Source organism: Aythya marila (assembly GCF_965140915.1).
Source record: "Aythya marila genome assembly, chromosome: 5".
Classification (NCBI taxonomy): Eukaryota; Metazoa; Chordata; class Aves; order Anseriformes; family Anatidae; genus Aythya; species Aythya marila.
In genome coordinates, this window is record NC_139046.1 from 31600314 (window position 1) to 31622830 (window position 22517).

General features: G+C 45.1%; 1 protein-coding gene across 3 annotated transcripts in view; it reads left to right on the forward strand.

The window, feature by feature from the left end:
• The first annotated feature begins 2116 nt into the window (after nt 1–2116).
• The window catches only part of LRP4 (LDL receptor related protein 4), a 75337-nt gene continuing 54936 nt past the window's right edge, over nt 2117–22517 (forward strand). For all 3 annotated transcript variants that reach the window (XM_082760991.1, XM_082760992.1, XM_082760993.1), the window contains exon 1: nt 2117–2270. In XM_082760991.1, the coding sequence (XP_082617117.1) occupies nt 2180–2270 (91 nt within the window). In that variant the 5' untranslated portion in view covers nt 2117–2179. The remainder of the gene's footprint in view (nt 2271–22517) is intronic.

Sequence of the window (22517 nt, forward strand, 5' to 3'; positions counted from 1 at the left end):
GATTTATAAGTCAGAGATTTAATTATAGGGAAATTGAGCACAGAGAGGAAAGTGATTGCCGGAACACAGGCACGAGTTGCAGAGGACTGGTAAACACACTTCAGCAAACACAAGTGGGTAAAAATGTTTGTTCCCTGGGGAGAGAAGGACTGAAGAGATAACAAGTGAATTTATTTGTGTTTATGACAATATTTTTTCAAGAGGCTTTTGTTTCAAACACAGGAAAACACTCCTCTCGATTGCTGGAAGACTGTTTCATGACTTAAGTATGTAGTTATCAGGAAGTTCTGGGCCCTGTGTTTGTGCATTATCACGTGCAGTACTTTAGCATCTAAACTTCTCACAAGCTTCTGTGAGCCTGAAGTGAGCGGGGCTTCTCTGATTTACCCACAACCTTCTCTGATTTACACCACAATCTAGCCTCAATAGAGAATATATACTTGAATGAATTGTGGGTGTGTTGCCCTGTATTTTTAGGGGGTGCAATAATGTGAGGGTTTGGCATGGTAGCCAGCCAGCCAGCCCCCTGTCAGAGTTATGTTAATGTTTTCTCACCTTTAACTTCAGCCCCCTGTTCCCAACTCTTCCACTTCAATCATCTCGGAGCTTATTCTCTTACAATAACTGCTTTTTCTTTTCGTGCCTCAGTCTGTCCCTGTTTCCAAGTCAATGTTAGCATAGCGAGGCTTTTTAATCGCTCCACCTCAATTAGTCCCTCTTGGCTACCTTTTTTGTTGTTACTGGTTGGCAACTTTGTGCACTTTGTGTCTGTCAAAGGCGCAGGATTCAGAGCCATAGCCGAGGTGCTATTGCACACATGCTGCGTAGAGCGGATCTATTCCCCTCCTGAAGCAGCAATTCAGCATATAAAACAAATAGACTGTTGTGTGGGTATTTTTTGCAATCTGGGCCCCATATATTGTAAATTTATGCTTGGTTTGCTTCTTCTGGTGTTCCTGTTCTTGGGAGTTCTCCTCAGTGAAGCTGTTTCGGATTATTTTTTTTCTTTAGATTTCTTTTTTTTTTCTCTCAGTTCGTCAAGAATCAGCCCCTGCTTTAATTTTCTGTTGACATGTTTAATAATATCCTTTGTTTTCGCCATTTTACACTTAATTAATAGGAATGGCAGAATTGTCTCAGTCACATGCTGTGCTGTTTACTTGCTCTTGTGATTCTTTAAAGGAGAGGAATAATTGCAGCTTCCTCTGGATTCATCTGCGTGAAGGCTTTAAATAAGACCATTGCTAACTCCGGCCCTTTGGTGTCAATTTGACGAAATTCCCATCTTCCCCTGTGGTCCAGGGTTTGGGCTATCTGAATCAGCTTGCCATCCGAATTAATACTTAGAAATCATCCGAGATTAATTACATAACAGAACTTTCTTGCGTTGCCAACCCCGCGTATTAAGATGTCAAGTCATGCCACAGAGGATCGTAAAACTTGTTTTAACAATGACATCCAGTGAAAGCCTGTCTGCTTTTAAACTCAAGGCAGAAACCAGAAGGCACGGAAGACGATTGTCCAAGTGTTAATTTCTACTCCTACAGGCTTCGACCCTGGCTCCCTTTTTTTTTATTATTTTTTAGGGTAGCAGAGATTCCTACATCATCGGCTGTCTCCAGGCTGTAAAAAAAACATCAAATATGAGAAGAATTGCGATGAACGGGGGGGGAAAATTTCTCCCTCGGAGCAGGGAGCTGGGGAAGGGGCTGCTCAGGGGCGTTCAGTTCCCGAAGGGTGCGCGGCGAAGGGGCTGGGACGGGGCGCAGGGGCTCTGCCTCGGCTGCACCGGGCACAAGGCGGGGAGCTCTCCGCCCCCGGGGGGAGCCCGGAGCCCCGGGGACCGCTTTGGGGAGCCCGCAGAGGGCCGAGCCCGAGGGTCCCGTGGCGGTGCCGACCCCGGGAGGGGGGAAGGCGACGGGTCGGGGTCTCAGCACGGAGCCGCCTCCGCCGCGCGGAAAGTTTGGGAAGCGCCGGGGGGGAGCGGGGCGGGGGCTGCCCCGGCGGGGCTCCTCCTCCGGGGCCGGGCCTGGGCCGGGCGGAGCGGGGAGCGAGCCCCCAGCCCCGGAGCCGCCGCGGCTGCCGAGGGAGCGAGCGAGAGAGCGGCGGCGGCGGGGAGCGGGGCTGCGGCGCGCAGGAGGAGCCGGCGAGGGGGCTGCGGGGCCGGGGCGCTGCCAGCATGGGGCGGCGCGGCGGGGGCTGCCTCTCGCCCGCTCCTCCGCCGCTCCTGCTGCTGCTGCTGCTGTTGGGAGCGCTGCTCCACGCCAGAGGTAAGCCGCTGCCGAGGCGCCCTCTGCCCTCGGGGGGGGGGGTCCCGGTACCGGCCGGGAGCCGCTCACCTGCCCGCGCCCGCCCGCCGGGGAGCGCTGCCCCGGGGCCGCCGCCGGAGGGGATCCCTCGGAGGGGGTCCCCGGAGCCCCAGGCGGCCGCTGCCCCCCTTGGGAGCCGTGCGGCGGGCTCGGGCTTTGTTCCCGTGGGGCGGGCGCGCAGGTTGCCTCCGAGCCTGCCGTGCCCGGCGTGTCGGGACAGCCGCCGCTCCGCAGCAGGAATGCAGCCGCGGGCCCCTTAAAGGCGCAGCCCGGCTCCGCCGTGGCTCCCCCCGGCCCCGGGCTACCTGCCCCGGCCGGCACAGGGGGTGGGGGGGGCGCTTCCCCCAAAATAGCGGCGGTGGGGCCGGGGGGAGGCTGGTTGCCGAGCGGGGACGCGCTTGCGGCGAGGCTCGTCGGGGGAAAAAACTTCGCCCCGCGGTTGCCCCGCCGCCTGCGAAGCGCTCTTCGTCCTCGTGCGCGGCGGTGCCTTGTTTTCCGAGCGCGCCCGGTGGAGGGGAAACCATCCAAACGCTCCTCGGGATTGTTTATAAAGAGTTGGGAGGCTTCGGGGGGAGGGGAGCGGAGATACGGACCTCGCTTCTCTCCCTTCGCTCCTCCGGCAGCTGCCGCGGGATTTCACCCATCCTTTTTCTCCTCCGCTTCTCTGAAATTACAGGAAGCGTTTGCAGCGGTGCTGCTGACCTCCTCCATCGTTCTACAGGCATCGCCTCTGGGGCACAATCACATGGGGTTTGGGTTTCAAGTAATATTATTTCTCTTCTAACAAGGGACCTAATTGCAGGCAGCTTTGAAGAAGGTGCTAAAGCAGCTCGGGAAGGCTGAGTAGAGGGCTGCAGTTCCGTGTATCAGAAAATCTGCTTTTTAAAGCAAGAGGTGCTCTTAAGTTCCCAAGTGCCACACGTTTAGCTGCGCTCTAGGAGTGAGAAGGATGTAAAGCATAGGTCTTCGTGTAGGTACAGATCTGGATGTGTTTTATTTTGGCTGTTACCCAGGTGCTCCTAGTTAATGTGTCTGGGCTGTTAACAGCCATGTGGGGGATGTCTGATTGTAAAGAGTGGGTTTGTTCCTAGGTGGTTGTGTCTTGATGTCTCTGGGACACTTTTATGGCAGTTTGTCTCTCTTTCAAGTAGTTTTCCCATCAGCGCCCTTTTCTCTATCCTCTTGTCAAGTGAGCGTGAGTTTTTGATTGGATGCACCAACTATTCCCAGAAGTGAGCTGCTGCTTTCTTTCACAGGGAGAAATGCTTCCCAATAATGCAGGACACAATTCCTGAACAATATTTTTTGTATTTAGAAGTAAGGAAAAAGATAGGGAGGTGGCAGAGAAGATGCCAAAGCCAGTGGCGAATTGGTGGCCCTAGTTTCCACCCCTTAGCTTTTGCAGAGCTTTTCCCATCGGTGTTCCTTAGAAGTACGTGTGGGGACAGTGTATAGCTCAACTGTCATAAAGCATCAACAGCCACAGAATTTGCAATGCCAAACAAGTAAATTATAGGAAATGTTAAAAGCACCCGGTCATTTACTGCCTGCCGAACCTCACTGCAGGAGCGGGTAAAGCAAACAAATCTCCAGGACTGAACTTTGATCTTCTGTTGGTGGATAGGGGCAGTTGAAACGGGAGAAGTCTGTGCAGGGGAATAAAGCAGGTCTGCAACTATCATGAGCTCTTGGAAAAGCATCTCACAGGTAACAACAGGCACAGAGGGGGAGAATTAAAAGTTAATGGCATGCACCGGTGGTGCATGGTGATGAAGAAGGGCCTGACGGTATGATGGTCTGTGTTAGTATAAACACAGAATGTCACAGAACCTGTCTGGGTGATGTGTTTGCTGTTCTAGCTCCTGGAGCTGTGCCAGGAAAATACATGGCTAGTATCAGAGCTTCACTCCCCGAACATCTTGACTCTTAGAGTCACGAACTTGAAGGTGGTACCTCTGGAGAAGTACAGTTTGCAGTGGGCGTCAAGATCTTCACTACCTGTGTTTGGCATCACTGTTGATTGTACAGCTCTGAGCCAGGTGCAAAGCGCTTGTTTTCCTCTTGTCAGTTTAGAGCTGATAATGCTCTTCTTCCTGGTTAGGCTGAGTGTACTTGGGTTTGGTGTCAATCAGGTTGGATGATATCCCCAGCTTGTGCTGGTCATGAAATTTCTCTTGACCGTTTCTTTTTGTCAAAGCGATGAAAGCACTGAAAAACGTCTCCACTTTTAAAATGAAGAGTAAGATGCAGCAGGAAAATGAAAATGTTGGGTGTCTTATGTTGTGTTTTTTTTTTTTTTTTTTTTAAACAATTCTTTGTCAACTAAAACATGGTAGCATGTGAAAAATAGTGAAAAAACATAAAACATAATCTTCCAGTACGCAGTTAACATTGCTGTTTATTTAGTGTAGATAAGCAATGTTCTTTTGTGTTCTGGTTCCAAAAGCTTTCAGCTCTGTGCTTCAGCACTGCTGTCTGCACTAGAGAATCCCTTCTTGCATCCTGGCAGTGTGGGTGTATGCAGCGACCAAATTAATAGGCACTTAGTTATGTAAAGTGCTTGCATTTCCAGAGTGTCTTGTGAATCCTGAAGAGGGATGTTCTGTTCATGTGGGCCACAGGCTGGGATTTTGGAGAATTGGAGACGTTTCCCTACATTCTGTTTGTTGAAGTTAAACAAGAAAATGTGGTTGTATGTAAAGATTATGCAGTTTTTTGTAGTTCAAGCCTGAAAACAGTACTTGCTGTATGTTAACTAGGAAAAGAAATCAAGGTGATTGTATTTTGTTTTAACTCCTGAAAGCCTGCAGTTCTCCAGACTAGTGACATTAACATGAAAAAATAATTAAAACATTCATTCTGTGAGAATGATCTGTAGTCTGATAGTCCTCCTGAATTTTACTGCACTCTTTTGAAATAGGCAAATATTATCCTTGTTTTGTATATGTGGGAAGTGAAGTAGAAATTGTCTTGCCCAAGGCCAATTCCATTTGCCCTAGAATGCAACTTAGCATTGAACACAATAGAATGCATGCTTCATAACATTTTGCCTCTAACATACTAACATACTGCTTATAAAAGCTGATAAAGAGATGTTATCTTGAAAACCAAGGTTTTAAAAATAGGTTAAAAAGTAAGTGCATGTCCTACACCTTCATTGAATTCTTCTGCTACTTGTGATTTTTGTCTATTTCTCTTTTTTATTAATACTTCTATTTCTTTTGCCGATGACCAAAGACACATGAGATAGCGGAAATTGACTGACTCTCCATCAGAACAAACGAATTACAAGTAAAGTGTTGTCAAAAGAAACATACCATAAAAGTGGACAACTTATTTACTTTGCTGTTATTTCCACCTTAGTTATTTATGATGTTATCTCACCCAGTTTTATATTACAAGGTGATATATACACACATGCATTTACGCCAACCATCATCCATTAAAGATGTTTGACTATACCTGATATAACATCCAGAGCTGGAGCTCTGGCATGCAGCAGACCCACTCCATTAATTGGCATCCTGTATTTAGTGGCTGTCTGTGTTTCACACAAATCACGGCAGAGAACACTAATTGTAATTGTCATCCATGCATCTAATGAGCTTGATGGTTCAGCTCTTGCTTTTGCATCTGTAGTGCCTGTGGTTCTTTGATGTGACTGCTATGTTAGGCATTAATCTTTCATGGGATTTTGTTGCCTATCCTGCACGAAGACTGGGCACTGTAACGGTTCCTGAGTCTTTTTGTATCATCTTCCCTGTAGATTTCCATCTCCCTGTAGTAAAGATAAAAACAGTAACTGCATGGATCCAGGGACTTGTAAACCAAAGGTTTGTGATTTATTCCTTCTGTGTATTGGGTTGCTCTGGGACTGTTACCTTGGGAGTATTTGGCTGCCATCCTCCTGTGGGTGAGTTTATGTTCAGGTTTTTCAGCTTTCCAGTCTTTTTTTTGCTACTGCCTGTTAAATGTTGAAGTATTCCATCCTGTGTGCTTAGTCTGAGAGACTCTTGAGCTGCAGTCAACGCTTCTGTGAGGAGCAGAACTCCTCCTAGATTGCCATGGGCCCAGATGAAAGGAGACTCGCTATGCAAAGGCAGGAAAATAAGTTCTCATAAGAGTTTATTAATGTTAAACATTGTGGGCTTTTGCCTTGCTCAACTGTGGAAACTGAATACTGACTGAAAGTCTTCATATCAAGGAATTATGGTGGGATTGAGCAGTCAGAAGCCTGATGGTCTGAGATACATCTACGCGTCCTGCTACAGTCACGTTAGCACAACTTTGGAGTGTGAAGAGGTTTAAGAGAAGCTTCTGTTTTTCATGAGGTTCTTCTTAGGTCATTAGATGTCTCTGCATTTAACCACCAGTTAGCAGGTCACAAACTATTAAGATAAATGGATAATAAATATCATATATGCAAAGTAAATGTTTGTACTGCAAATTGGAGGCTTGTCAAAAAGTGTCTGACCAAAGACTACGTGGGCTCCTGTTTCCCAGGCTGTCAGATGTTGCTAGCAACTTCCTGATGTCGTTGTAATGCTCAGAGCGAAGAAGCACCAGCTACTTCCCCTGGATGGGTTAGGATGACAGGAAAATTCACCTCACTGTAGCATGGCAATGAGGATGTTTAACGAAGTGTTGTCCAGCAGAGCTTCCAGCAGGGACCGTGTCTGCCTGAAAACAGATCCCACGTTCTGCGGTGTCAAGGTGAAGCCTTACTCCTGGAGCTGAACTTGCCAGCAGTGAGACATCGTTAGGCCACGGGGCAGAGGGGACCCTTCTCCAGGCTACCAGCGTGGTGACTTCCTCCACATGCCCTAGTATGGGGCATAGTCTTCTGTATCTCTTTGTTAGTGCCTGACAGCCCCTCCCGGCTGCTGGAGCTTTCTGTTCCTATTGCATAGCAGCAGTTCTTTAATCAGAAATCTTGTTAGTATTCAAGGATAATTGATCCGACTCTCTGGTAGGGGGTGGGGACCCAGCCTTGCATCCTTCTCCTACTTGCCACCCCCAGTTTGACCCCTGTTGTCTCTTTGTTTTCTCCTGTTAAGTTTGTGCCAGTGGTGTGTGTGTGTGCTGTTTTTCCAAGCAGCCTGAAGTTGGCTGTAACCAAGAGCAGCAGTTAAATAGAGCCCGATTTCCCCGCTTCCTGGCGTTTAGTTGTTCGGCTCCATTTTCTGGTCTTCTGTGTTTTTGATTTGCAGAGAAGGAACTTACTTGGTGCCCCCGGGCATCTCTTAAACCCATTAGAACAAACTCCATTATTTCCCTGTACTTAGAAATCCTCCTCCTTTAGTCCCAGCATCCATCAAAATAATGTATCCTCTGTAAGGCCCTCTGGAAAATGTTTAATAGGATCTTTTCAAACTCAAGGACAGTTCCAGTTTGCAAGGGGGAGGGGGGATGGCTAATGGAAGATCTGACTGTGACTCGCAGTAAGCCTGAACTTGGCCTGTGTCAGCTCTCCCTTCACCTCCATGCCGAGGGAGTGCTGAACAGAGCGGATCCAACACTGGGATCAAAGCTGGGAACAAAAGGCTTTGGGAGAAAAATTTCCCGTCTGGCCAAGAGGCAGCCACACAAAGGTGGTGCATAATTTATCATTCGAGGTTTATTTCTGCTGTGCTTCTTCTGGAGAGGGAAGAAAAAAAGCAATGACTCTCCTGCTGTTTTGAAGGGGATAAGTGATGGCTTTGGGACTTGAGGCGGGAAGCAACTAGAGGTACCACGGAAAAGCCTTTTCAGTACAGTCTATGCCCAGCTTCTCTCTTCTCAGACAATGTCAGGCAGTCTTTCTTTTTTTTGGGGGGGAGGTGGCTGGGAGCCGGGGGGAACCACTCTTGCCTTTGGAATTTTTGAAGAGCGAGTACTTCTCACTGCTCGAGTCATTCCCAAGTCCCAGTGCGTGGAGTGGAGCTGATCTTGGCAAAATGAAATTGTTTGCATTTCTGAGGTATTTTCCTTACCTTAAGGATCGGTCTAAGTGCTGTGGCTCTGTGTAACGTGGAGGAAGAGGCTACGTTTGCCTGAAGGGTTTGTAGTCTAAATTAGACATCTGATAAGGATCAGGGATGTGATAATTCTAGTGGGATAGATAAGGTCCAATATTAAAATAGCATAGCTTTCTAATTAAATTTCCTTTTGCTTTGGTTTAATGGGAAAAGCTTCGGAAAGGTTTTCTTTCCAATCACTTCTTAAAACAAGGGTAGAGAGTTGGGTTGTTCTGTTGTTGGTCTTTTTTTTTTTTTTTTTTTTGGATGGGGTTGGCATGGAAAGCTACTGAAAGGCGGTAAATGGGGAAATGAGGATGAGGAAGCAGCTGTAAGAGTAGTTCAAACCATGAGAAGAAAGGAAGGGGGTATAGGAGCACAGATGCTAACAGAAACAAAGATAGGGATTTTGGAAACGAGAGCCAAGGACTTGAGCTGGCAAAGGAACAGAAGAGCCACGTAAGGAGATCCAAGTGGAATAATTATATGAAATCTGATGGCAGAAAGTTATTAATTAGGTAGTGTAAAAGATAGAAGTTTTCAAAGCGGAGGTGAGCATTGAGCAAAACGTAACTGTTGAGGTAGAGAGAGAATTATTTTAGTGATGCTTTGAAGGAAGTGGCAACTTGTTAGGTACCCTCAACGGTAGAGTTCCTGTCCTAATGGGGTGATCTTAAGCCATATGAGGAGCTTAGCCAAGGGGACGAGAGGTGGAAATAGAGACTGATGCTGGCATAGTACAGGGATGGTAAACCTGTGAGTTAAAGGTGGTGATGGGGTTGTCTGCATCTGTGGAATTTGGGACCAGTCAGGCTTGGGAGTGTGTACAGCCAGAAGGATTTTTGCATGGGATGTCCAGGAAGATAGAGAACAGTCCTGTCCGGAAAAGGTTATGAAATGGGAGAGCAGAGTTGAGAAGAAAAGCCAGGAGGCTGGAGATGATTGCCTGGAAAAAGGCATAAAGTGAGAAGAGGAGATCATTCTGGGTTTGGAAAGAAGTCTGGGTATAGGCAAGGAACGGGACTGGTGACAGAAAATATCCTTTCCTGCAGAAGGAGGCTACCTCTGCCTCCTCTCCATTGCTAAGTGAGGGGATGACTCATTAGGGAGAACTGTTACAACACTGCCATGTGACGTTCCCAGCCTCCTGCTCTGAAAGGATCATAAGAAGCCTTGTGTGGCTCTGTAAGAAGGTTAGAGGGAAATACGGGCTCTGCTCCTTGAGCCTGTATCTCCAGCTGCGTCAGTTCGTTTGATTTGGTGACAGCTGGAGTGGCTGGGAGAGGTTCTTGCCTAAGGTGCAGCCCTTCGCTGCAGCAGAACTGTGTCTCATGGGATCTAGGGTTGGAATAAAATAAAGACACACCTTTTTTTTTTTTTTTTTGTCTTTCTTTCTTTTGTGCTCCCACCCAATTTTAGTTCTAAATTTCCATAACTGCTGAATAGTCAAATGCTTTCTTTGCAACTCTTGACTGCAGGAAAAAAGATGAGAAGTCTCAGGATTATCATTAGCTGCTTCTGTTCTGAGCTCCCAAGGATGAAATTAGGAAATATTTTTTCTACGACCTCAGAGATTTTGTTCCTCTCTGGTGATTTTGGAGCCTGTTACTCTTGAAAAGCCTGAGGTGTTTCTTACAGCTTGAGGACATGCCCCTAATTTGTGCTGCCTTTTGAAAAGGCCTTGATCAGCATAGCGCCTATTAGCATGAGGAAAAGCATAATGGGCCTGGCTGTGAGAGAAGACTGGAAAGCTTGTGGTATGGGAAAAGGAAATAGATGGGAGGTTGCTGTTCTGGAGGTTTTAACATCCAAGAAGCACGAAAGGATGCTTACAGATGAGTAGGACATAAGAATACTATCGGACTACCTGCATTTTTGTCATGGACCCTCAAAAAGAAGTTCTGAGTGTCTAACTCTTAGAAATAATGTGAGGTTTCCTGATCAGGGCACAGGGAGTTGCCTTGCAAACAGATGTGGCTTTAATGCAAGGGAAGAGGTAGGTTGAATTGAGAGCCGTATCCATGCAGAGGGAAACTGGGGAAGGGATTTTTCTTGGGCATTGATGTGGAAACAGGGAAGAAGTGAACTGATCTGGTTGGTGAGGTTCCTGCCTTTGGCCGTCTTTACTAGGCTTTAGGGAAGACTGCCTGTGGGTCTGACTTCTTTCCTGTACCCAGTCAAGCAGCGAACAACAGCTGCGAGAGGGTGTTGACTCACGAACAGCTGATTCACGAGCGGTTAAGATGTCTCCACCACAAGGGTGGTAACCTCATCTGTTGTCCCAGTTTGAACAGTCATTGCTCGTGAATCAACACCCTCTGTAGGCTTTTGTTCGCTGCATTTTTGTGTAAGAAAGAATTCAGACCTGCAGTCAGCATTATCTTAAATAACAGAAGGCTTTTAGGCATTATTTTCATTTTTATTTTTTCAGGCCCACAGTTCTTTTATCTGTGGAGCAGGTGGATGCCCTGTCTGTGCCTCAGCTCCTCTGGAGGGGCAGTTTGAATGTGTCTGCATCTTTGTGAGATCTGTTGAGTAATTTCTAGGCTACAAGTACTCAAAGGCTTCTTCCCCGCCTAACCAGGAAAGAATCACCTTGTTGATCCATGCCTTCTGCAACTTTTCACTAAAATCTTCTTTGCTTGAAATGGCTCATCTGTTCACAAGAGAAACCCATTGTTTCTCTGTTTCTCTTGTTTGTGACCTGCCTTCTGTGAAGTGGAAGGTGAGGAGTTGTAATCTTTTGCTGCTCTTTGTGCAAATTGCAGACTAGAACAAAATTAGTTCCGTAGGTTAAGTTTTCCAGTCATTGTCCTTAGATTTTTTTTTTTTCCTCTTTGTTTCTGTTCTTGTTTGTTAAGGTCTGTTCTTCACCCACAGCTCTTCAGAAAACCCGAGACTGAACACTGAAGCTGAAAAGGATTGTCCAAAAAATAAGTAATTCCTGTGACATTCTGTAGTAATGTTTTGTTGGTTGTTTCTTCTGGAGAAGTAAACTCTTGATGGCAGTAATACTTGTGCTGGAGGGAGAAGAGAAGCTCAGATGATGAGTTTCTGAGAAATGACCCATAACCACTCTTTGTGCTGCAGATGCTTTTGAACAGGCTGGCAGGGAAAAGGGGTGGCAGGCACTTGCCTACTTTAAACACTTGACAAAAAACCCTGCTTAGCTTAATCTGGCATGCAGGGCCAAATCTAACATGGTTACAGTATGGAACTAATGGGAGATGCAGGGCAAATTAAACCTATGTACAATCCATCAGTTGTAGAATAAAAATAAACACTACTCAGAAGCCTTCGAGCAAGGAAGGGAGTGAGGCAGAGATGACATCTTCGGTATGTACATCTTGACTTACGCTCTCAGGCGAAACAGCCTCTGAGCTCGGGCTTCCGCTTAAGTGACTGGGACAGCTGCCAAAACACCTACATTTGCTAGCTAATGTACTGGGTGCAGTGCATTGGTCCTGCAGGTTAATCTGGGTAAGGCATGATGTGATATCTGGGCTGGTTTGGGTCTTTTTCTTGAACAATGTCGTAACAACATGATTTGCATGCTGTATTTCAAGGTCTTAAAATAAATGTGGTGGGGATGCTTAAACTGACTATTAAAGTGTTGTGAGGAAAGAGGGCCATCAGTTATGCCACAGAAGACCAGATATGCCTAAGGAGCCAGCTTCCCTGACCTTGCAGTCTGCATACCAAAGTCTGAGGTATGTGCAATGGGGCTCTGTACCCTTTAGAGACAAGTAGAAGAGGAGAGGCTCACAGGAGGGAAATGACTAGCTCTGTAAGGATATAATTATTCTATTGCAGGATAGGCCTGGGCTGAGCTGGGCATGCATCAAGGTCCCTCTACAGCCCTGCACTATCCAGCCTAAGGAGTCTGTGTGTGTAAAAGGCTTGATGCCAGTGTGGCGATGCTGGGTACTTGGAGGTCCTATCAAGTAAGACTCACTTTAACTACTTAAATAATGAGATCTGTGAGTACAATCCACAGATTTTGCTGCTATACCATTCAGTGGCAAGTTAAACTCAATTCCCCCATGGATGAATTCCAGAGCTCTGTATATCCTTACATTGTAACCAAATGGAAGTTTTTTATTTTCAGATCTGCAAAGATGTGGTGGGACTACATCTATGAAACCTATACAGTGATAGCTGCGGAGTAGAACTGGGAGGATTTCCATTGCTGATGTTTGCATAAAAAGGCTTGGCTTTGCTGCTATCTCAGCCAAAGCGGCAAAAGCTGCCGCCTCCTAAAAGTTCTAGAGACACATAAACTGAAACCAAACGAAAATGCTGTCCATTCCTATGAAAATATTGCTTCTTGGACTTGGAACTCCTTTTGAGTCTAACGAAGCAAAAAAATTAATCCAAAATCCATCTGCTTGAGAAACTGGTCTGAATCTAAACCAGAACACAAGTTTCTGTAACAAAAACAGCAAAAAAGTACAAACCTAGTAGCCAGCTAGACTGCAACAAGTTATTGCGCAAAGTTATCATGCTGGCAGATAGCACAAAATGAAATGTGCAAAACTAAGTCAGACTCTTACCAAATCCTGAACTGGCATGTGCAACTTTTGAGTTGGATACAGGGAAAACTCCATAAATCAAACTTTAAAAGTCTGGAAAAGAGAAGTAAAAGTAGAGACTTAGAAGGAAATCTTCTGATGCTGTGAGTAAAATACAAAAGTTGAGAGAAGGCAAGAAAAGATAGTACTAGAAATAAAATATTTTTCATTTGAATATTTTCATTCCTATTATTGGCCTCCATGCGATGTAGCCTTCTCGTGAAACCTTTGTGAAGGCAAGCACTTCATATGTTGAATCCACTTTTGGGAGAAACTCAAGTGTGGTGTCTCTTACATGTGGGTAACACTTGCAGAGCTTGTTTTGCCAATAAAATTATCTTTGAATTGACTGTCGTGGGATGTGGTGCAAGTTCTGATGCAACATGAGGTTCTTTGTAAGTGTGGATTTTGATGAGAACTCCTCTCTAAAATCTCTAGTAATCTTGTTTTCTTGTTGCTGTTGTGAATTGGCTCCTTCCTTTCTGTGGTCCATTGTTGTATGGTTGATCTTTGAAAATGAAATGTCTTCCATCTGCTTGAGAAATTTGGTTTATCCTTGGAGGCCTGAACTACTGCCTTCCCTAGTAGGAAATAAACAATGCTTCCAACTGTCCCCAATTATCACCCACTTGCCTTCCTGCAGATCCACGTCTCTTGCAGGGCCACTAGAAGAAATGACTTATGGAGCATGAATTGCATTTTTGCTGTCTTCTCTTCCTTAATCTCTGCAAATGTAGTCCCTTCTTCCTGTTTAAACTTTGTAAATTAAACATACTACTTAAAGCATTTAAACAACAAGCTGGACAGTAGCTTACTTGGAGCATATGCAGTAGCTTTTTTTTAGGTGACGTAAGTGACTCGCTGTGTTCCTACGGACACATTCAGGTAGCTGACTTGTAGTCCAGGTTAGTGTAACCCAACCCTATGGGAAACGTCTTCAAAATACAGTTTGAGGCTAATGTAAAGCCCGTGTTTTGGAATATCAGAATGAGAGGAATTTTTTTTTTCCTGCTGCCACTTGCTTTTGGTACACCCAATGCCTCTCTTGGTGATAGAGGGGGGGAAGAAATCGGTAGGAGTACCAGGATGCTGTCATGGCTGAGGATGGTTCTCTGCCTGGAATATATGTGACTTGGGCTATAGCTACACGGCTTCCTTGATGCACGGGCTGTGGTTTCACACTAAACCTGATCTAAAGTAACTGTGGCTTACCTCACAAGAGCAGTCTCACCCTCGTGTCCCTTTGATAGGTTTGTGTGTGCGTGTGTCTGCTGGATGAATCGCTTCAGCTTGTTCATCTATCAACAGAGCTAAGCTGCAAAATGGTGAAACCAGCAATACCACAGGTTGCACGGCATTTGCGAGCTGAACAGAATTGCTCTTCAGTGAGCCAGTCAGTATGGACTGATTGAAATACGAGGGATGGAGGAAGGCAAGGCCAACTTAGTTTTTTTTCCTTCGGTAGTGATTTGCTGCTGCTTTGCTTTATCTTAACTGTAGGTTGGAAGGACTAGCTCTGGGAACAAAGAGAGGGCAGAATTCAAGCATGAGATTCAGTTTCTGTAGCTCATGTAAAATGTAACCTGTCATGCCTGTAATTAGCAGTCCTAACTGTATTAGCATCAACATGCAGTGAAAGATTAACCTATAGTTATTGGAACTGGTGTAGTATGTTAATTAGTGATGCCTTTTGTGGGGAAAACATCTGTTCATTAAAACTTGAAGCAAATACCTCCTATCTTGTGTTACTTGGGCTAACACAGACTTATGTTCTGAGTTGTTGCCAGAGAAGTTGTCAATCTGAATAAGAAAAGCTTTATCCCCTTGCTAGCTTCCGTAATATTGCCTTTTAAATGACTGATGTGTAGTGAAGAGTTATTTTTTTGACCCTTAGTTGCAGAATCTGGATTTGAGTTTTTTTCTTGCCACCTCTCCACTGATGTGGTGATGTAGTTTGATGAGCCTGGCGTGGGCATGCACACCCAAGGAGGCACAATGCCTCTTTCCCCCTGAGTTGATGTAGAAATGGCAGCGATGGCTGTAAGTGCCTGGCTGGTCCAAGGAAGACAGAGGTAACTGTTTGGAAACATCTGCTGCCTAAGCAGCCATTTCCCTTCTCCCTGAATGATTATGTAGGAGACTGAAGGGGAAGATCTGCACGGGCTGAATCTCACACATGAGTTGTCAATTGGATCGTTTAAAGATCCACTCTGATGGAAATCGGAGCTTTGCATTGTTATATGCAGTGTGTGCATACAATAAGGACAGTCCCTGCTGAAGAGTTCCTAATTTCTGCATGCAATAAATTGACAGATGTATCAAGTAATAAGAAGAAACATAATGAAATACTGATAAACATAGTAAGTAAGGGCTCTGAAATGTTTTGCCCTTTAGTCTGTATGTTGATAATTCTTGTCCTCTCCATCCTCAGAATGCCTTTTTGTTGAAGCTGTGTATCTCTATTCTTTTTTTTCCCCTTCTGACATGCTGCATGCTGCATTATCACTAGTAAACGGATACATTTGGTATGTGTGGGGTCTGATACCAGGAGAATGAAAATTATTTTCAGATGTAATGCCTTTCTAAAAGGATCTTGCTGCGTTTGTCCTAGGTAGCACATGTTCCTGTTTTCTGCCAGTGTGTTTAATAAATGCTTGTGATTTAGTCCAGTGAGGGGTATCATATCTGAACCTGTCTCACAAAGATCTTTTCAACCTTCATGTCTATTTCGTTCTTTTCCATATACTGACTGTAGCAACTTTTAGGATGGATCACAAATGGATATTTAACCATGTAACCACAAAGGTCAAGAAATATGAGAACAGACGCATAACTTGGACTTGGTTAGGAATCCAAGTGTTAAACCATGGATTCCTGACTTGGAATAGTTTAGCTGCAGCCAACTTCAAATAATAATTATTAAATGTTCCTCTTGCTGCTTTGTAGCAGGAAGCTAAATTGCTGGGTACAATTCTGTAAATACGTAGCTGGCCTTAGCAGCCATACTCCCAATAGCTTAAGTGTGTTTTTCTTTCTGAAAAGCTTTGGAGATTTTTTGTACAGTATTTGACTTGGGAGCGTCCCCTTTGCAGGCAGTGGCGTAGCTGTTCACCGTGATGGTTGCGCCAGGTGTGCCAACAGTTGGGACTTTCTTTTTTTTGTCTAAGGATAGATGACAACTTGATTTTGGAGGCAACAGAATTTCTTCTTGCAAGGGTAAAAAACTGAACCATGGTAACTGGTTGCTTAAGAGCTCTTTTTTTCTGCGTACTGAAGTCAGTGGCTTTTTCCCAAATTAGAATGTTATGTTTTTAAACATTTACTGTACTCAAGTGTAGAATGATCTAATTCACCATGTTTATTCCTTTTCATAAGAATTTTCAGCACGGCAGCATGCATACCCGACTTCTAAATGCACAAACAATTGGTAAACAGACTGGAAGAAGAAAACAACTCCTGAGCCACTGTAGTAAATATGTCTGTAAAGCCATAAATAGGAAATGACCCCAACTTCTTCTCCTGTCAGTTTGGCTCTGGGGCTATGGTTTCGTGAGCAGTGAAGCTGAGGGAGAAATTAAATCGACTGGGTGAAAAGGAATTAGAAGGCCCTTCCAATTTCCCCTGCTTACCCTCACTGTACCATTTTCCCTAATCTATTTCTTAAAAGGCTGTACAAAGACCTGTGCGAGCTCATGGACAGTCATGGGGCTGGTAGTAGGGAAAGGAGGGCTGGGAGCCCTTGGAGCTGCCTCTCCTGCTGAATATGAAACCACAGTCGAAGTTTCTTTTCTGTTTTGATCAAGTATTAGTTTGTTTCTGGAGGACCTGTGGGCTGTCTTACTTCTTAAACATAGTCAAATCAAGACTGCTTCCTGTCCTTTGCTTGTCATGCACAGAAGAGGGTTTGTTTTGGGAGGATATCTGGCAAAGAAATCAAGAAACTAGGTTATAGCATGAAGGGCAGGAGATTATATCTTCCACATGGAAAATAGTCATGCTCTGTTGAGGACTTGATACCTAAATCATCTTGTATGTAGTTCAGTTTGCCAAGTATTTGTACAGTTTTAAGGAGGAACATGGGAACAATTTCCAGAACGCTGCTGCTATTTGTAATCCTAAATTGTCTGATAGCGTACAAAAAAAAAAAATGGAGGGAGGGGAACGAACCTCTAAGCACTCTTCTTCTCAGAACCTGAAATTAATCAACTTTCGACCTCTGAATAAAGGACCAGGAAATGGGAAAGCTAACTGAGCTCAACCTCTGAGGAAGCCCCTATTCCAAGGTGAGATGTACGCTATTATGACCCTAATGGTACGTAGCTTAGAGGCATGCTGTGATAAGCATACAGTAGACTGATCTTGAGCCTTCAAGGCTTGTTGGCTGAAGGTCTAAATGTACTAGATGTTCTTACTTCATAGAGAATTATCTGTAGGAATAAATATTATGTTTTCTCAGGGTTTAGGAATGGGAGTGCAAGGTACAAGAAATACTTAGCAAATTCAGTCAAGATGCAGCTCTACACTGAAACCTTTTGCCCTCATCATAGAAATCCATATTTTTTTTTGTGACTGAAAAAAGTCATTTTACTGCATAACCACTAAAATAGATTACTACATAATGTCCACTTAGGAGTGGAAAGACAGGAAAAAGTCTGCATCCAACTGAAAAAAAAACAACAGGAACTTCTCAAGGTAGATGGTAATTACTGGAGATAAAGTTCTGCTACAAAAGGAAGTAACTAGAAGAGTAGCCCCATGTTCTGCAGCATCTTTGCTGCTGTCCAGTTATTTTAGGTGGCGGTTATAACACTGAGAGGCTTGGGTCGTTCTTTGATCAGAGAAAGCATGCTATATTTGGCTGGATAACGTCACTTCTTGCAGTGCCCACGAGTTGTCTCAAAAGCTTGATTCAGCTTGACTTGTTGCACCCTACTCCTAAAAGTACAGTGGAATAAGAGAAGGAAAATGGCTGTCAAGACAACAGAAGATGGAACAGCTGCTTTTCGTGTTTTTTGGCTCTGAGATGATGGTTCCAGTACGAGGCAGCATGCCTGTGTGTAAGGTAAACCTTTGCTCTGTAGACAGAAAAGGTTAAAAAACTTTATTTAAAAAAAGTGTCAAAAATTCTTATTACAGGACTGAATGGTGTATCTGCTGAAATAAAGTGTGGGATTTGTGGAGAATACGTGTTTTGTTTTGTTTTTTATTTAGATATGCATCTCAGGTCTTGGAGCTTGGTCCAGGAAGTAGTATCAGGAGGAATTCTTAATAATATTGTTAATATTGGCTCTTCTCATGAGAAAAATCTACAGGCATCTTTGCCCTGCTTTTGGATGGAAACAATGGTTATTTCAATGTGTGTGCGTATTTTCTCGCCCCCAAAAACCTGGTCGCAGAGAAGTTTCATGAAAATAGGCAGCACAATAAAGGGGAGGCACCACCTAAGTGACTGGGCTGTAGGTGAAGATTACTTGTGAGTTTGCATTTTGTCAGACATCAAAGAATGCATTCCCTGCATTTGGCAAGAGATGTACCAAAACTGACTATTTGAGATGAACCCATCTGAAACTGGCTTTTTTAGTTCTGCTTCTCATGGAGCTCTTGAGGTTAATCAGGTGTGCACGCTGGAGTCTGGCTGGACATACGCCTATTTCCAGGTTCCCAGGCAGTGGCAGTGGTCCAAGAAGGTTCACCAAGCTCAGGAGATAATTCAGTCTGTGCTCGTGAGGAGACAGAAGTCTTCAGTTGGCTTTAATTGGGTTGCACTTGAGGACTGCTCCCAAGCTTTGGCTGGTATAGCATGTGGCTGCTTGGCTGCAGAGTGATATTTCTGGTGAGAGAAGCACGGTCAACTTGTGTTTTGAGCCACTGGCTGGTTCCCAGACAGGAATGAAAGGCTTTGTTTGTTTGTTTTGTTGTGTTTGTTTGTTTTGCTTAAACCTGTTAAATTGTTGGACTGGATTTGATCTGCTAGTGGTCTGATCTTCTGCTCATCGCCCACTGAAGGTCCACAGAGGCTGGCTTCGCTTGTACAGGAACAATTTTAACCAGGCTGTCTGAAGTAATGACCCCTCCCAGGGGTCTGTCCTGGGCCTTGGAATGGCTGAGTAAGAGATAAAATAGTGCTGAATGTCACAGTTCACAGCCTGGCAACTTGCATTTATTTTAGTAGGCCAGATTATAAACTGGTGCTTTGGGAGCTGTGCACAAGTGTCCCGAGGTAACATCTTGCCAGATAAGATCCTCCGGATTGCTGGGTCAGGGCTGATTGAACTGGAAGGAGCTGCAGGCGGGATGCTCTTCGCCCCCTGGAGACCTGAATCTCTTGGTCTTCAAGTCGCGTTACGAGGCCTGCATGCCTCAGCACGGACAGAGCAGAGAAGCAAGCTGAGAGGTTTTGCTGAGGGCAGAGAGGAAAGGAAGACGTCCTGTGTGTTTCCAAACCTCCTCAGCGCCTCGGAGCACACGAGAGACACTTTACAATGCTAGTTGAACCAGTTCTGATGGTCCTTCCTAATTAGTCACATCAGAAAAGGCCAGGGATCTTTATTTCTTTTACTGATTTTTTTTTTTCCTGTCTTTTTTCTTTCTCTTTTGTCTTGCTTTCAGTTCACCCATCTGCATCTGGTCTTGCCTGGGCAGCTGCTGCTCTATTTGTATGTTCCCTGGGGGAGCTCTGGTGCTCCTTTAAGATCTCCTGTTGCTTTGGGAATTCACCTTTTAGACATGGTGCTTCATTAGCCTCACTCATTTATTTAGGACTGTGAGAAAAGATTTCCCCTCCCAAAAAGCAGAAGAACGGGTTTCCAGCAGCATCTGCTTGAGCGAAGAGTGTCTGTGTAAATAGAGCGTGTTTCAAAGCCTCTGCAATCAGCAAAGGAGCGGCTGGGGAGTTTTTGAAGGAATATTGTTTGACCGAGCTGGCACTATGTGGCCCGTTTGGAGGCGAGGCCTGAAGAGTTCCCGTCTGCTCTTTCTAGCCTGGGGAAGGTTTGGGGTTCGTGAGTGGCCTTGCTGCCCTTCCAAACCTCTCCAAACCAGAGAAAGGAGACTTTCTGGATTTTTTTGACCTCCAGGTTCTGTGTTTTCTTGTGGTTTGCTGCACCTCTCCCCCGTCGGGTGTTGTGGGAGAGCCGTCCCCTCTGCAGGCGCTTGTGGGAACGGCCCCGGCCTCACTTATCACCGGTGACAAATCAATGGCAGCCTTCAGAAAGCTGGCCCCCAGGATCCCCGCTTGGCCCGGGTCTGGAGCAGTGGGAGGCTTCCCTGGCAGATAAAGGGCTCCTTCCAGCTCTGACTTGTTGCCTTAAATCTAACCGAGGAAACCCTTTCATTCCCTATAGCAGCGGCCCCCTCCCTTCTCAATTTGTCTTAGGGAAGGTGGCGGTGGGTGGAAGGGGGGCACCTGGTGAGGGGAGGGGAATGGGAATGGGGGAGCATTTGGGTTTGTAGTGGTTTTTCTGTTTCCCTTTCACAATAGTCTGGCTGGTGCATGCGGAGCTGGGCTCACAAAGCCTCCCCAAAGTGCCTGGAGTCCCGCAGGGCTCCTCACAGTGCAAGTTTGCTGTGTGTATTCCTACCGACAATACAGCTGGGCCCAGCGACGGGCTCCAGCTTTGGGCAAATATTTCTACAGCTTTCCCTTAATCACTTTGAGGGGAGGAGGGTGAGATGGGTTTGCGAGGTGGGAGGGGGGGAAAGAAAACTTGTATACATGAGGAAGGGCAAAACAGAGATGGGTGGAGGGGGATTTATCTCCAGCTTCTGTGATCCAGGCTTTTAAAGGGAGCCTTTGTCAGTGTTCAGCATCCACATTAAAGCTGGAGGGTTTGGGGGGCATCAGTGTTGGATCTGAGGGAGGAGATAGGTTTGGGCAGACAGCGCGTAATGGTTTGGGTTCGGCCAGTCTCCTTTATGGTTTTTCTTTTAGTAGGAGACATTAGCTGACATGTCCCTTCTGGGTGGTTTCATCTAAAGTGTTGGCATAGGCTGAAAGGGCAGACTTCTCGTGTTAAATATGTCTAGCTTATTTCTGCTCAACTGTCCTGTATGTTTTTATACTTGACTTTATGTTCCCTCTACTACCTGTGAACTATCTCTCTATTTCTAGTTTATTTGATCTGGCTCCCAGCTCCAGATGTGAAAGAAATCAGAGAATTGATATCTGTTTAAAGCAGGTTATTGAAGCTTGAGTGCCTGATAGGTTTTAGCCTTAGGAGTTCCTTGCACCCCTGCTTGTAGTTCTGGAATAGCTTGGTAACCTCTTACCTACATGCTGCTTCTGTCCTCTCTTTCTAAAGCTCCAGTGAAGGTATATAAATGGCACAAAACTACTTGTTTGTGACAAAGGACCATACAAGCTCACTTCTCACTAGCATTAAGGGTAAAAAGTAACCAGGCAGCCTCCATTAAAAATTCTTTTCCTTCCCTGCAGGGCTCTGAGCAAGCCTGCAGTTTGGGGCTAAATTCTTACTTTGGATACTCTGTATAGCAGGTGTTATTTGTTGTGTATTAAAGACTGAAATGACTTCTTATACCGGATGCTCTTGTTATAGTAGAAGTGATGCCAGAAGCATCATCTTTGTTCTAAATCACGTCAGAATTGAAAATTGGCCAGGAGCTGCTTACCTGTGTCAGCATTGTTCTAAGGTCGTAGCTCCAGAGGTGCTTCAATCTGAATGTAACTACGAGCTGCTCAGATGGAGGCTGGACTACCAGAACTCTCTGGCCAAGGCCTGGCTCATCTTCTGTTTCCAGTCAGTTAAATCCCAGCGAAATTTCCGAACTGAATCCAGTCTCCAAGCGATCAGCAGAATTATGTAAGTAAAGATTATTCTGTGTCAGCATATGGGAGGACATGCAGGTTGAGAGAAGAAAAATCTGCGGTGCTATGGTAAAGCTCACAGTAAAGTTCTTAGCATGGATACAGTGAATACATTCAAATGAGGGACATCCATGCCTCTCATTTGGAGACGAGGGTAGTAAGTCCTTTTTTTTGTGGGAAGAAATTACTGACATGCCAAATACAGACCTGAGTAAAAAGAATGTTCTTAAGTATCTTTATGGAGATTTTTTTTTTAAAGCATCCTTATCCTCACTGGTATCTGGTGACTGCCCCTTTCTTCCGTATTGTTCACGATGCAATATTTGTAGAGGCATTCTATCCTCAGATCATCACAACTGCAACTGAGGGCAAGGTTTGTAGGGAAAGAGAACAACTTTAGGCTGGCTTATAAGCCTGGAAAAAGACACGGTTTTGGGAGCACAATTTCTCCTGAGAAGTAAAATAGAATATAAATCTTTAAGTGCACATTGAGAACAACTACTTTGAGTGCAGTTTGTATTAATGTATTAGAAATTGAAGAGAGGGTTTCTTATACCTCTGAAACAGAAGGCCATGTGTGTGAGAGGAGTGGTGCCATAGGAACCAAGCCTACCACAATCCCTAACTAATTTTCACTCTTTTCAGTTGCTTGAAGTTTGACCAACTTCTAACTTTCTAAGGCTGAAACTTGAGGGAGAGAGAGAAGAGTTTCTGCTTAAAACCCTCTGTAAAACTACAATTAAAAATGGTTCAGTGAGTTTGCAGAATAAGTATAGAGTGGAAATGCTTTGTTTTCCCATGATTAAAAACTTGCCAT